Genomic DNA, 14,998 nt, shown 5'->3' with positions numbered 1-14,998 from the left:
AACGTTAAAAAAGAAAAAAAACCACAACCTGCTGCCAAATTCGGTGTGGATGAGACAACCAGAAGAGATGGGGCGGTGGGGGGCAGTGGACTGCAGAACTTTCTTTAGAAGGAGTGGGTACTACGGTTGCTTCCCTTGTGTTGTTGTCAATCCATTTTAAAGAAACTGATGGAAATCATGAAGGAGGCACTATGGATGCAGAGAGGATGGAACTCAAACCAGCAAACCCATATTTAAGGAAAACGCCTTGACCCTATGAGCTTATGGTGACAAATGGCAAATGAATGCACATTTTTATATTTTCAGGCAAAATTAAATAAGATATCAATTATCTTAATTAATTTGTCTTAAATAAGATATATATCTAATGTAATTAATATATATAAAATATCATGTTTTAAGATTCTCTACTTGATCCATACCTCCAAAATCCTCCTAAGAGTTGTCTGGGTTTTTTTTGTTGTTCTTTTGAGGTAAGGGGTGTGTGTGTATAGCTTTGCAATACTGTAGGATCAATCCATTGATCAATCAATAATATAATATATTTAGACACACATACACGATATCATCTGTTATATTTTTATTGCCCAATAGATTGATTGGTTTCATAGTCTTGCAAAGCTAATACTATGGGCTTACCTCAATCTGTCTCTGTGATTGAAGAGTTTTTATTGATTTGGTATGTTTATTTTTAGTTTTCAGTGGAATGAGAAAATACCCACTGGCATTTATACATCCATTATAAAAAGGCGTATTTTATATTATACAGTGACAATAGCCCAATATCTGCAATATTACAAGTAAATTGACATAATGGGAAAACTCATTTTTGATAATATAGTTTTTAAAATACGGTTTGAAAGGCCAACCTCTATGTTTTGTTTTACATAAATATCCTAGGTTACATATTTTTCCTTTTTCCTTTGAGAAGCAAGCCCATCATGAAGCCTGGCACTGCACTGGCTGTGAATGAACAGAAAACTGGTCCTGCTGGTGACGGGGACATCCTACATCATCTCAGCGTGAAGAGTAACACCTGCGATCCCTCCTCTCCTTCAGCAATCCATGCCCCTGCTTTCCCTACAGCCAACGGGCAGGTGAGGGTGGGCACTATCTCTCAGAAATGTGTTAATAATTTTCCTTATCTTGATTCGTATTTCGTAAAACATTATTACAACATTAAAGGAAAAACTGTCTTCTGTGTCACAACCATTTTCAACTCTTGTTCCCTTACGGTCTTCAATCACACGCGCGGAGATGAATTTTACATGGCTGTGTCCTACTGTATGCAATTTTGTGTCCTGATCTGTTCATTTATTTTGCAAAAAAATCTTTTCATACTTCCATTTATTCGCTTACTTATCCAGCAAGCATTTATTAAAGTACATATTAGGTTTCAGGCACTCTTCCAGGTACCACGTATTTAAGATAGACCAAAACCAGATCCCTGCTGTTGAAGAGCTCTCAGGTTAGCAGAATTTAACAGAAAATTACATAGCAGAGTATTGTAATAAATACAGATGGAAAGACCTCTGGGTTTACCATCTTAATGTCTTCACAATCTTCTAGCTGAATAATATCACTTAATTCACATAACTATTTTCTCTCAATTATTTTTCATTATCACAAGCAATTAACGTGTTTCACATATTTTTTTCTGTTAACCATTTTCTTTGGAAAAATTCCTGGGAGTGAGATTACTGGCTCAAAGCATGTTAATTCAGATTTTTACAGCTCTTGCCATACCCTGCTAAATAGCTTCATATTAGGATCATAAAGATATACGAAGTCACCACTTCTCGGCATTACCAACGGCCTTACTGTAAAATGTTCTCTTAGGATTCTCAAAAGCAACACCCATTATTGTCTTAATTTGCATTTATTTAATTAATAGCAGGGTGGAACATTTCCTCATGGTAAAGATTTTTCTTTCCCTTTGCGGGATTTGTGTTTATGGCAGATTTATCTAGCCTTTATCGTTGTCATAGTACCCTCCTAATATAATTTCATATGTGATATATATATATAGTAACTTTTCATGATCATTTATTGCAAATGTTTCTTATTTGTTGTTCTCTGGTTTTTTGGGTTTTTTTGTTTTTTTTTAGCTAAAGTCGCTTCAAATTATACCAAAATTTTAACTCTTTTTTTTTTTTTAATTAGTCATGCTGTTTATTATTTCCTTTGGAATTCTTCCATGGATTCGCTCTTAAGAAATTTGTCCTTTTACTACTGGCATAAATGTTCTACTCTGCTGCCTGTTCATGTTTCACTCATTCAACTTTCCACAAATGTCTCCTAAGTGCCCTGCTTGGCAACAGGGATACAAATCGATGAATGAGTGACGCCTAGGTAGTTCAGTTGGTTAAGCGTCCAACTCTTGATTTCAGCTCAGATCATGACCTCGGGGTCATGAGATCGAGCCCAGAGTCAGTCAGGCTCCATGTTTATTCTCTCTCTCCCTCTCCCTCTGCCCCTTCCCCTGATTGTTTGCACACACACACTCTCTCTCAAAAAATGATGAATGACATATTAATACAAATTCTCCAAAACTAGGAAATAGGTGATAGGCGTTGTTCTGTGTCCTCCCAATGCCACACTGGGAGTCCCAGTAGCTGATTCTCCAGAGACACCTATCTTTGTTTGACACCCTATTTGCTATTTATGATTCCGTTAGTGCGGAAGTTAACTGACAGAAAACCAAAAGTGATGAGAGTGATTCTGTTCAGATGGCAATGAAAATAAATCCTGACTGCCAGACATACACGTGCCTTATCCCCTAAAGAGACAACCTGGAAGGTTACAGCATATCGCCCTGTAGGATACCATGTAGTTCTGCATCTGCTTTAGCAACCTTCATCCTGTATTTTCTCTTTCAGTCATTACAAATACTTGGCTCTTCCCCAGTTCTCTTTGAGCCAACCGTACCTTCTTGCAGATCCCCTCATTAATGAGTTAAATAAAACTCTGACGCACCCTCACTTTATGTTTGTCCGAGCATCATGGAATCTGGTGGCTAGCATCAGCCCTGCTACTTAGACCCCCGCCACAGTTCACTTAATCCCGTCCTTGACTTCTAGCTTCCTTTTTTTGTAAATCATGGGTTTCTGTAAGGTCAGACGGTACTCATGAAACCAAAGCTATCGGAGCCCTGTATTTCTATATACAGACACATGTGTTGAATCAGAATGAATGATTGGGTTCTAAGTCTGAAGCCCGGGATTGCCCAGCCTGAGAGGCCCGGGCCGGTGCGTGGTGGGCCACTCCACTAGGAGAGCTGCCCCGAGGGCCCAGGACCGAAGCAGCAATAAGGGAATGCGGTGCAGTGGAGAGAGCAATTGGTCTCCAGCCAGCTGGACCTGGCTCCAACTCTCAGCCCTGACTCTTCCAGGGTCTTTTTTCCTTCTTCTAGGGCCTCTTGAGCCTCTTTTCTCATCCACAAAATGAAGTGCCTGTGATGGGCCACCCAATGGGCAAATGTGTAAAGAATCTTGTCACGCCTGTCACATACTAGTCTTCTATAAATGTCACTTCTTTTCCTTCCCCTTGAATGCACAGTGTCCCCCATGATGAATACGGAACTCACCCTCTAGAGATGGCTCAGGGTCACTCTGGAGAGCCAGAGTCTACTGGCAACTGAAGCAGAGGAGAAAAGCTGTGGCAGTGGGCTGGAACCTCAGAAGCGCCTAGTACACTGTGCGAGAAAGCCTGGAATTTCAAATGGCCCACACCTGCTCCTAATGGGCTTGGCTGCATTCCTCCCTGGGAACCCATTTCCTCTGAGGAGAGACTCAGCCAGATAGTGTCTAAGGTGTCTTTAAGCTCTAACATCTGCCACAGCAAGGCCAACCAGGGGTGGGTCTTGACCGCCCACGAGGTCACTCACTCAGCCGCCTGGCACACTTACCTCTCCTACCACCTCTATGATGTCGCCAACTTTCAGCTCAAGCTCATCGTCATTCTGGGGCAGGTAGCTGAATGCCACCTGGCAGCGGCGCCTCCGTCGCTCACCTGAATGGGAAAAGCAAAATACTTAGATATAGCTCTTGTCTCAAACCTAGATTTTAAAGAGAGGCTTCCTAGGCATGCAGGCAAATTAAGCTGACTTGTCTCAAATATGCTCTCTGGGACATGGCTAGAGGCACAGCAGCCCTGGTCTCAGAGAGAGGCGGGAGAAAGCAGAGCAATGCTTCTTGGTCTTTAAAAAGCTGCTGGGTCAGAAAGGCATGGATATGAGAAACCGATCCGTTGGCGCAGAAGGCAAAAACCCCACCCCCGAAGCGCTGGAGCACAGTGTTGCCTTAAACGCTTTTCCACGGATGGGGCTTTGTATTTGCTGCTGTCGAGTTTTAATGAAAGCTGATGTGATGTAGTAGAATAAAAAGAATGGTCTGCTTCTAATGCTAGCAAGGCAGAGGAAATTGTTCCCAAATGTGCAAAGGAAAAGATAAAGTAGCCTGGCCTTTTTCTTACTAATCATCACCCTTTCAACATGCTGGAACTCAGGCCTGATAAGCAAAGGCTAGTTAGACTGCAGCCTGCCGTTGGTGCCATTTCAAATGCCCCATAGGGGTTCAACAAATCCACTTCGGTCCTCTTCCCTCTGTCCCAGGGGACCCATTAGCAGGATCCCTGGCTGCTCAGACAGAGCCAACCCAGGCAAATCAAGATAAGAGCCAGGACCACACTTCACTTGACCGGAAGACAAGGACTCAAGGTCACAGCATCTCGCTCACCCAGAGCGGCCTGACTGGGAGACCCTGGCTTAGAGCTGGTTCAAGTACAGATGCAACTGTCCACACCACAGACATGCACTGGAGCAGAAAGAACATGCATGTGGTACATGGGATGGGGGTGGGGTAGGGAGACAGATAGGCAGCAGCGGAGGCCCAAGCCGGGGAGAGGTGGATAGCAGAGAAGAAGTGAGACACGCATTGTTCCGAAGTTTATTGCTCAAGGCTGACCACCTCACATTCTTCCCTCCTGCTACCACATGGCCTAGAAAACCAAAGGGATCAACGACTTCAAGGAAACACATTTAGAAATGCTGGCATTATTTTTGGATACTGCCTACAGTGACTCTTTTCCTTTTCTAGTCTTTTCCCTGAGAAAGCAAATCCCTGCAGGAGTGCTCCCAGGCCACATTAAGGCCCCCACGCAGCATGGCATCATACAAAGGGGAAGGTCTTTGCTACATCTGATGGGCTCACTGATCAATATGTTTCAAAAGCCAGTGGCCTAGTTCTCTCTGCTCCATTTTTCTCTGCCTGAACCTCACCACAGAACAACCAAGTTGAACAGAAGAAAGGGGGCAGAGGTTCAGAATCAATATCTTGTCTAATCACATCTCTGGCGACTATACAAATATACTCCACCCCTTCGTGCAAAACCACAAGCCGCCTGGGCCTGATGAGATGCAGAGCTCTCGGGCCAACTGCCAGGTGCTGACTGCACTGTCCGCAGGTGGCACAGGGCGACCCACAGAGGGCCCGGCTCTCCCGGGCAGTGAGGGCGCATCCCAGCTGGCTTCTCCCCGGGGGGAGTGAGGAAGAGTGGTAGTCCGGGGCCAAGAGCTTTACCGTGATTCCACGGTGTCCGATGCAACGGGAGGCAAATCCAGCACCCTGTTGTAAAGGGTACAGATGCCTCATTCTGGCTCAGAAGGCCAAGACGATGACGACGGGGCGATCTCGGCACCCACCTCCTCCTCCCTGTGACTCCCCTGCCCCCATATACACCTCTTAAGATGAAGTTCTACTCTGAATCGTGAAGCGCTTTATTTGCTAGATGTTATATTAGAAGCAAACTGCACGTACAATCCAAACACAGAACAAGTAAACATGACAAATCTCTGAAACCTAACATTCACAAGCACAGAAGCTACCAGTCCTGACCAGAGTGACTTGAAAATAACACCTGAAGACCCAGTGTTGGCTGAAATCATAAGACGCAGTTACATGTAAGTTCGTGTCTTCACAAAACCCTCTGTAAAAAGCAGCATCTAACCCGATGCTATGCAAACGGTGAAAGGGAGAGTGATGTATTCTTCAAGGATAGACTAACACCGCAGACTCAGGACCTGGAACAGAATAATCAGGTTTCTCTTGAACCAAATCTCTGCCTATAAACCAAATCTCTGACTTCTATAAAGCCCTGTCTGGTATCAGGAAGAATGACACGTTTACTAGTTTCTGTCTGCCAGGCTAATCAATAGTTCTTAAAAGCCTCTAAGAAGGTCATTTCATCGGTGGCATAAAGTCCTATCAAACACATCGCCAACATACAGAACCAAGAAAAGTGAGCCCCACAGCAGGATATGCAGAGGTCGCTGATGGTAAAGGCCACCTGACCTGATCCCGGGCAGAAACAGTATTCCCTCTGGCACTGGGCTAACTTGCAGTCTTTTCTAAAGCACTGCCGGTATCCGTCATCCAATCTCATCCTGACAACCACATGAGTTAAAAAGAAAAAGAAAGGAGCCAGAATGAGCAACCATTTTGCAAATGAGAAAATCGGGGCGCAGTGACTTATCCAAGGACACCAAGCTCATGAGCGGCAGTATCTCCTCGGCCTGAGTTCAGAGCTCTCCTCCAATGCTGGAGATTCCACGATTCTGTTCACATCTTGTCCCACATTCTCTGCAATTTGTACTTAACTGCTTTGTGCGACACTGTGTAACAGCCTCAGGTTTTCACCCAAATTCCCGGACTGCTGTTTTTCCAGGCCTCAACTTCTGCACATCACCGTTCCAAACCTGTTTGCCAGATCTACCCAATCTAAAACCCAGTTCAAGGTGGGTGGCCGACGTCAGGAGACATGGCATTTCAGTTGCCTCTATCCATCCAAAACATAAGGGAGATTAAGGATGTCATTGGCCATTTTCCCCCCTCCTGGCATTTCACTGATGTTTACTACTCAGTCTTGACCTTCCTTGTGGAGGTATGTAGACAACAATGTCATCTCCTTTCAATAGCTGGTATAAACTGGAGAAAAACAAGGATGACTTGCCCAAGGCCATGGCTTAGAATCCCTGAATTTGATCTACCACATTCACACCCACAGCCCAGTCCACATGAACTCAAGTTTTCACACATTACTTTCGGCTTTTTCTCTACGGAATAAACTGAGTCTTGAAAGAAAGTTAAATGCATTGGGATGCCTGCGTGGCTCAGTTAAGCGACTGCTTTTGGCTCAGGTCATGATCCCAGGGTCCTGGCATCGAGCCCCACATCAGGCTCCCTGCTCTGTGGGGAGGCTGCTTCTCCCTATCCCTCTGCCCCTCCCCCTGCTTGTGCTCTCTCTCTCTCTCTCTCTCTACCTGTAAAATAAATAAATAAAATCTTTAAAAAAATTTAAATGCATTTGCTGATCATGGCCAACAAAACAAATCGATATCAGAACAACTAAAAAGAGGAGAGAACATATGTTTTTCCTCCTTCATGTCAGGGCCATTGCCACCATCCTTTGTCACTGTGTGTGTTTTCTAGGCAGGACCACTTAACTCCCGAGACATAACCGCAAGAAGTAATACACACAGGTTTTACGGACATACACGCTAATAAGAGGTGCACACAGCCTGCCAAAAAATGTACGGACAACGCAGACTTCACAGGGCATACCTGACATGTCTCTCCTTTATTGCCATGCTGTACGATGGCCACACAATACACACGCCTGGCCACGCGTTCACATGTCGGAACGCGGGCACACAGACGCCAAGGCAGGCACGCTCGCAATGCCCCATCAGGCCTCGTTCATTCCTGCCTTTACATTCATGACCAGCTTTGCGTAATAAAATAATAACAGTTAGCATTTATTGAGCACTTATTGTATGCCAGAGACTGCTAAGTACTGTATATGTATTACCCCACTTAATCCTCACGCCGAACCCCCTTTTAACGAGCAAGGAGAGACACAGAGATTGAGTGTTTTACTAGAGGCCTTACAGCTCGAAAGTGGATGCAAGTCCGGAGCCACTGCCTCCCACATCTGACTATTCTTAAAAATTCTCAGCTATGGGTCTTGAGATTGCAGGAAAGACTCGCTGGGCCAACGTGGGACATGGTTAAGATGTGAAACCAGGAAGTGAAAAACCACAAATCAGGAGCGTTTCCTTACAGCTGCTGGATACTGAGGCTAGAGCTGCTGGATATTTTAATGAAAGAAAACAGGCTGGAGGGGGAGGAAATGAAGTCCACTCACACTCTCTAAAAATGACAGAGCAGAAACTATAAGGGTGCCGTGACCCATCCTTAGAAACAGCACACTCGTCTATATTTTAGTGCCTTCTAGGGTCTTACAACATGTGAAAACTTTACTAGGCCAATTCATTCGATGACCACAAAAATATAACAACAAATAATGCAGTGGTGGAAGAAGTCTTTGGGTCAACTGAAAACTTTTAACACTCACAGAGCCTATATATTTTTACATCTCATATCCCCTAAGACAGAACACCAGTACAACTACAAGGGTCTAAATCATCTGAGATTTTCAAGGAACCCACTAAGTTAATCAAATGGATCCTTGCCACATGCTTAGGGGACATGGCGATATCCTGAGATCATACTGCAAGACAGGAAACATTGATAAAAGTCAAGGAGAAAATTAGAAGAAGCCCCTAATTTTGTTTCCAGGGTTACTTCTGACATTTTCTCCAGACGTGGCCTGGGGACCACCTGCCTGTGTCAGAAGGATGAAATGCAGGGCAGACCTATGGAACTGTACTCTCTGGGGGTTGGGGTCAGTGACCTGCATGTGAGCTCAGCTCACCAAGGGATGCTACCCACAAAACTCTAAACCTCAGTAACAAATCAGTGCCGCTAATTACAGGTGACAGTGGGTGACAGTGGATGACAAGGAGAAAACACTTTGTGGGAACAGGTGATCTCCCTTTAGAGGACTCTGACCAGTGGTTCTCAATGTTGGCTGCATATTGAAATCACCTGGGTAGCATGCCTAATCTAAACAGCAGTCCCTGAGGGACTAGGTCTCCACAGAATCATGGCTTCTTCCAGAGCTGGGACAAAGAGAACACAAAGCGAGAAGAGAATATCCACTAATGCTAACATCAGTGAAGTGCTCAAACACTCGGGTGGTAATTTCAAAAGGACACAGAGATCAGCTTGACGGGGCTTCCACTGGTCAAATCTGAGACAGTAACAGCTTGTACTGAGGGTTGTATTATCACTTATTCATTTCCAAAATAATTGATGAACCCAGACTGACAAGTTCAATAGGTAGTGAGGTTGATAGCTACCTAGCTAGGTGAACGGGTAAGATCAGACAGATAGGGACAGGGCAAGAGGCAAAAGCTCTCCTTTAGAAAAAGAATGTCAGGGAAGCCTGGGTGGCTCAGTCAGTTAAGAGTCTGCCTCCAGCTCAGGTCATGATCCCAGGGTCCTTGGATCGAGTCCTGCATCAGGCTCCCTGCTCAGCAGGGAGTCGGCTTCTCCCTCTCCCCACTCGTGCTCTCTCTCTCCTTCACTCTCTCTTTCGAATAAATAAATAAAATCTTTAAAAAAGAATGTCAGCTGATAAAATGAGAAATGATAGAAACAGACAATCACCATTTTAAAAGCATCATAACAACCACTGATTCAGAATCAATGGTTGCTAAAAAAAAAAAAAATCACTGGTTGCTAAAACCACTGGGTGAAAGCTTGTTGGGGATCAGGATATGTAAAGAGTCTCCGAGTATCTCCCCACAGATCATTTATTAATTACAAAAGGAAAATGGTCCTCTTAGAATGGAGAAACCGGACAGACACAGTCTTAAAGCTCACATTGTCAATAATGAATCTCCTCATGTGACATACGAAAAAAGACTTAACATCACCTGTAGAATGCTCCTGCCCCAACATTTAACCTACATCTGACTGTGAGAAAACAATCATGCAAATCCAGAATGAGTCTATAGAAACTGACCTGATTTTTTAAAAAATCTTTCTTAAGTCACTATCACAAAAAATTTTTTTAAAGGCTAGGAAACTGTTTTAGATTTAAAAACAGTAAAGAGATACAACAACTAAATATAATGTGATCCTTAACTGCCCTTGGGGTTTTTAAAAGGTTATAAAGGGCACTGTTGGGAGAACTGGGGCAATCTGAATATGGACCAATACTAGATAATACCATTATATTAACATTATATTTCCTGCATGTGCTTACTCCATTGCAGTTACAGAGGAGAATGTCCTTGTTTGAAAGTATTTAGGGATCAAGTGTCCTGATATCTGTAACTTACTTTCAAATTGCCTAAGGAAGAAAGGAGTGTGCATGCGCACGTGTGCATGCACCCACGTGTGGGTACGTATACACAAATAGAGTGAGAAATGCACGTGTGCATGCACCCACGTGTGGGTACGTATACACAAATAGAGTGAGAAAACGAATGTGGCAGAATGCTAATAATGGGGGAACCTAGATGGGTGTTCATTGTAACACTGTTACAACTTTTCTGTACATTTGAAATCTTTCTAAATAAAAATTTTAGGGGGGGAGGAAAAATACAGATGCCCAGGCACCACCCCTTATCAATGGTCTGGGGTGCAGTGGTCTGGGCATCTGTATTTTAAGAGCTCCTCAGGCGAATCTAACAAATAGTCAGGGTCAAGAGACATCTAGACAGATTGGTTGTCCAAAAATAAATGGGACTTTCCAGGAACATGCTATATGGGTTCTACATTCAGCTTCTTCTCCCAAGAGGGAGAAAAATCAAACTCATGTGGCAATATTAGGCTAATACATAACCCAGATGAACGGTGCCATGCTGTGATTTCTATTTCACGGAACTTCAGAAAAGTCGTACCAAACAGTTTCTAGCTCTGGAAGTGCGCTCCTGGGAGAGTGGGGGATGGAAAAGATGGTGGTCTCTTCTATGATTCATTAGCCATCACTGCTGGGGGTGCAGCAACTCCCCAATTTACTGAGCACATTCCAGATTCCCGAAGAGGCTGTTCTTGAGTCAGAAACCTCAATTTATGCAAAGGGCCATGTTTCCTATTTCAAGATGGAAAGACAACACAAAGTAAACTAAACAAATGTGGAGAATCACCTCTTTTACTCAAAACATCCAGTGGATTTGGGGTGCAAGGGAAGAGAGAAAGCTGAATGACTTATCTTGCTGGATCCAGCATCACACCCCTTGCTGGGAAAATTCCCACTCCTCATCCTGTTTCAATGTAACATAACTCAGAGGAAGAGGAGGACACTTCAGAGGTTGATGACGTGCCAGAAAAATGAGGAACTTGCGGATCTTTCTTGCCAAACCCCTCTGGCTGTGACTGGTCTGTTACAGTGGAAATGTATGGTATTTAATTAACCAGCACTGTTTGGTCCCTGGAGATGAGCCTCCTTGATTCTCTTCGGGCTGCATATAATCAACATCTTTGCATGGTAGAAAACAGTAAATCCATTTGCCTACTACTTCAAAGGGTTGGTTCATTTGAAAAGAGGTTATACCTATGCCAGTGCTCATTTGCTCCCAATCCCACCAGGATACAGGAGGGAAATGTAGAATCAGTAGGGAACCATTTATTAGGGCCTCAAAGCCCTGGGGGTGGGAAGGGAGGCAGGTAAAGTCAAAAGTCGCATAAGGAAAATCCACTGAGTCCTGCTGGAGATGGAGACAAACATTGATGAGGTGTCTGCCATGTGCCAAGAACCAAGCTAGGCACGTTACATGCCTTCCTCAAGTTCTTGACTGGCCCTGTAATGTGAGGGATGCTGGTCCCATCTTCATGAATGGGCACAGAAAGCCTGGATAACTTGTATGAGGCCCACGCATGAAATAAGTTGTGGTCTACAGGCCTCTTCTTCCATGAATGCAGGGTAATACCAGGAAGGCAGATTGGGGGTGCATTTCTGGGGGACTTTGGATGATGAACTAAGAATAAGAACTTGCCCAGAGTAGGTTTCTGGACAGAGAAATGACTACAAGATATGATGAGAACAGTGCTGTAGGGAGAAGCAGCTGGTGTCAAGGGTGCAAGTGGGCTTGGGGGAGGGAGCCTAGAAGCAGGCAGATAGCCCAGAAGAAGACACTGAGAGACAAAAGTCTGAAAAACATGATGGAAGGAACCATATACCCAGGGAAGGAGAAGCAGATACACAGTCTCCTCATCAGTTGATGTGTTTCAGTTGCTCCCTTTGGGGGCCAATGACCCTCTCTCACTTGTCTTTGATCCCCAACACCTAGCTCAGGGCCTGTTAGAGCAGACACTCAATCCATTCTTGATGGATCGATGGATGAATGAACTAATGAGTACCTATTCCACATTCTGTCTGTGGGTCACTGTTCTGGGAACAAAAAATTTTTTAGACAGTCAGAGGGATGCTGGAGAAGGACAGAAAGGGTAGAGGGAAAGAGTTAACACCTCAACCTGGTATTAAACAGGGCACCCATCCACATATGCTTAAAAGCCAATGCCGAAATGGTTAAGATGCTAAATTTTACACTGTATGTATTTCACCACAATTTTTTTAAAAAAAGCCAATGCCACCTTGAATTGTCACAGCTATAGGGATAGAAAGATGGTGGCCCATCATCTTGCCATGGTGTCCAAAGTGCCACATTCTCCAACAGTGTAGTCTGAAGCATCTGCGAAGTTATTAAACAATGCCTGATATACTCCTAAATGCTTTCTTCTAAGTTTATGGTCCACTGTCAATCATCCATACCAAATGACAGAGCAGGGATATATATCTGAGCAAGAAATTACATATATTTGATTTTAAATTTAGTCCCATTAGAAGAGAAAAAAATAGCTAAGTAGGGAGAGATGTATGTTTAAGAAGGTTCAGGGCAGGAGTGTTTCTCATAGCAAATGCATATATGCCCAGAGACCCACACAGGAAACATCCCGAATGTCCACTGAGAGGGAATGGCCGCATGGTATATCCAGGCCACGGGAAACTAAGCAGACTTTTACATCGAGCAAGCAGTTCTGCATGTACTGACATGTAAAAGGTGTCCATAATACATTCAATTAAAAGAGCAAATCAGATAATGTGTGCGATATGCTCCCAACATTGTAAACACATACACATTCCCTCCTTCCCTCTGTATCCTCCACACTGGACTCTGATTTACTCCTATCACCCAGAACGTAGTCACAGAGTATGCACTCAAGAAATGTTTATTAATGAATAAATGGATTCATCCAACATTCTAATATGTGAAGGCCTGATAGAATTAAATAAATGAAAGAAGGGGTGTGTGTACAAGGACACAGTCATGCAAGCACAGAAAAGGGTATGGAAGGGTATGCCCCAAATTAACAGTGGTATTTTTGGAAAGGGGGATTAGGAGAGTGCAAAGAGAGACTCACATAAATGTCTCTATACATCAATTTGGTTTTACAAAGCATGTGTAATAATACACCATAATAATTTTTTTAAAAAATCATTACAGTTGCCTACTAAAATAATTATTGTGCATTACGACTTAAATTTTTTCTGATTATGCTTTGATGACATTAATAGTAAAGTTAGCTCTTATTCTCCAGGTAAATAAATAAATACCATTTGAATCAGACGGAAAGGTGGTGTCACAGGCTGAATGTCAAGGGGAGTCTCAAGTGGTCGTGGCTGGTCCGTGAAGACGACGGGAGCTGTGAGCCAGGAAGCGGCTCCAGACCTGTAGCCACACTACTCAGTACTCTGATCAGATGCTGTTACAAGAGCTCAAGGAGCCCCTCACATCCTACCGGTTATGGATGCAAGCTCATTTTTCCTGGCCTGACCAAGCAGACCACACAGCCCAGATGGCCGTCTCCCTCCCAGAGGCAGGGGCCGGTGGGGGTTGGGGGGGAGGCCCTGTGTCCATCTTCTGAGCTTGCTCACATCACTCGCTCACAGGAACACACACACACTCAGCCATGGGGGCACCTCGTCTGGGCTCCCCCGCCAGCCACTGCTCCCCCCCCAGCACCACCCTCATCCCAGCAGATGCGAACCCCCGCTGAGCGGCTGTGTCTGTTTGCCTCCACCCCTTCAGCTCTGACACCTCTCGGCTCTTTCATGCATACCTTCTTCAACAAATGCCACTCATCTCCCCACACCCACACACACTCCTCATGACGGTTATGAGGATGCCATTTCATCACCAATGCCCACTCTCTCTCACTGATGCAGAAGCAGAAGGCGGGACACAAATCCCTGATCTAGTCCTCCCTCGGGCCTACAGGCTTCGCAGTCTAATGCCCTGTTTTAAAGGAGCCACTGAAGATAGCCTTAAAGTCAGTCAGTTAACATATGATCAAAGACATCGACTTTCTACTGCTAGTGTGATATAGAAAGGGGCCATCCATTAAGTAAACCGAGCTTCTGCAAAGAGATGCTGCCTCTGGATATTTTCAGTGTCAATGCCTGATACTCCCTGAGAAGCCACATCTATAATTTGGGTGCCAAGGGCATGAAGAACTTCTACCACCATAATGTCCTCACGCTCAACTACCTTATATAAATAGGACATGAATTAGGCCACGGAGAGGACACATGATTTACAGCCCATACATCCGGGGTCCACACGGATCGCACTAAGGCACAGGAACAGTGTCCTGGGCCTCATGACACAGGAGAGACATCCAACCTAGTGGAGCCAGCTCTGCAACTGCCTCGTGCTCTTTGCCACTTCGTGGCCCCTCACCGCAGTTTTCTTACCTCTTCCACTGGAACAATGGGTTCAGACCAACTTCACAGGTGGGTTTGCAGCCACCTGATGCCCTCCCTTTTCTCCACTTGTCTTGCCATTCGTGAATTTGTTAAAAGGCAGCCATGTTAATGATTTATGCCAGTGCAACTCATTTTCTTTTCACCATCCTTCCTTCCCTATCAGAGCAAGATAAAGGAATCCTACTGAAAAACACAGTGATGTCTCTAAACATCCTTCGGGTCTTCCCCTTTCCCTAGGCTGGTCGCAGGAGGTGGTTTTGGCCTTTCAGGATGCCCGTTAATCTAAATGAGCCAACCCACAGCAGACCATAGCAGGGGGATA

The 14,998-nt window shown here is 44.5% G+C and overlaps 1 protein-coding gene across 4 annotated transcripts in view; it reads right to left on the bottom strand.

The window, feature by feature from the left end:
- SH3KBP1 (SH3 domain containing kinase binding protein 1) overlaps positions 1–14,998 on the bottom strand; it is a 334,252-nt gene that overhangs the window by 159,803 nt on the left and 159,451 nt on the right. For all 4 annotated transcript variants that reach the window (XM_040633668.1, XM_040633661.1, XM_040633671.1 and 1 more), the window contains one exon: positions 3,908–4,011. In XM_040633668.1, the coding sequence (XP_040489602.1) occupies positions 3,908–4,011 (104 nt within the window). The remainder of the gene's footprint in view (positions 1–3,907; positions 4,012–14,998) is intronic.

This window comes from Ursus maritimus (genome assembly GCF_017311325.1).
Source record: "Ursus maritimus isolate PB19 chromosome X unlocalized genomic scaffold, ASM1731132v1 scaffold_X1, whole genome shotgun sequence".
Taxonomy (NCBI): domain Eukaryota; kingdom Metazoa; phylum Chordata; class Mammalia; order Carnivora; family Ursidae; genus Ursus; species Ursus maritimus.
This window is presented reverse-complemented; position numbering and strand designations above follow the sequence as displayed.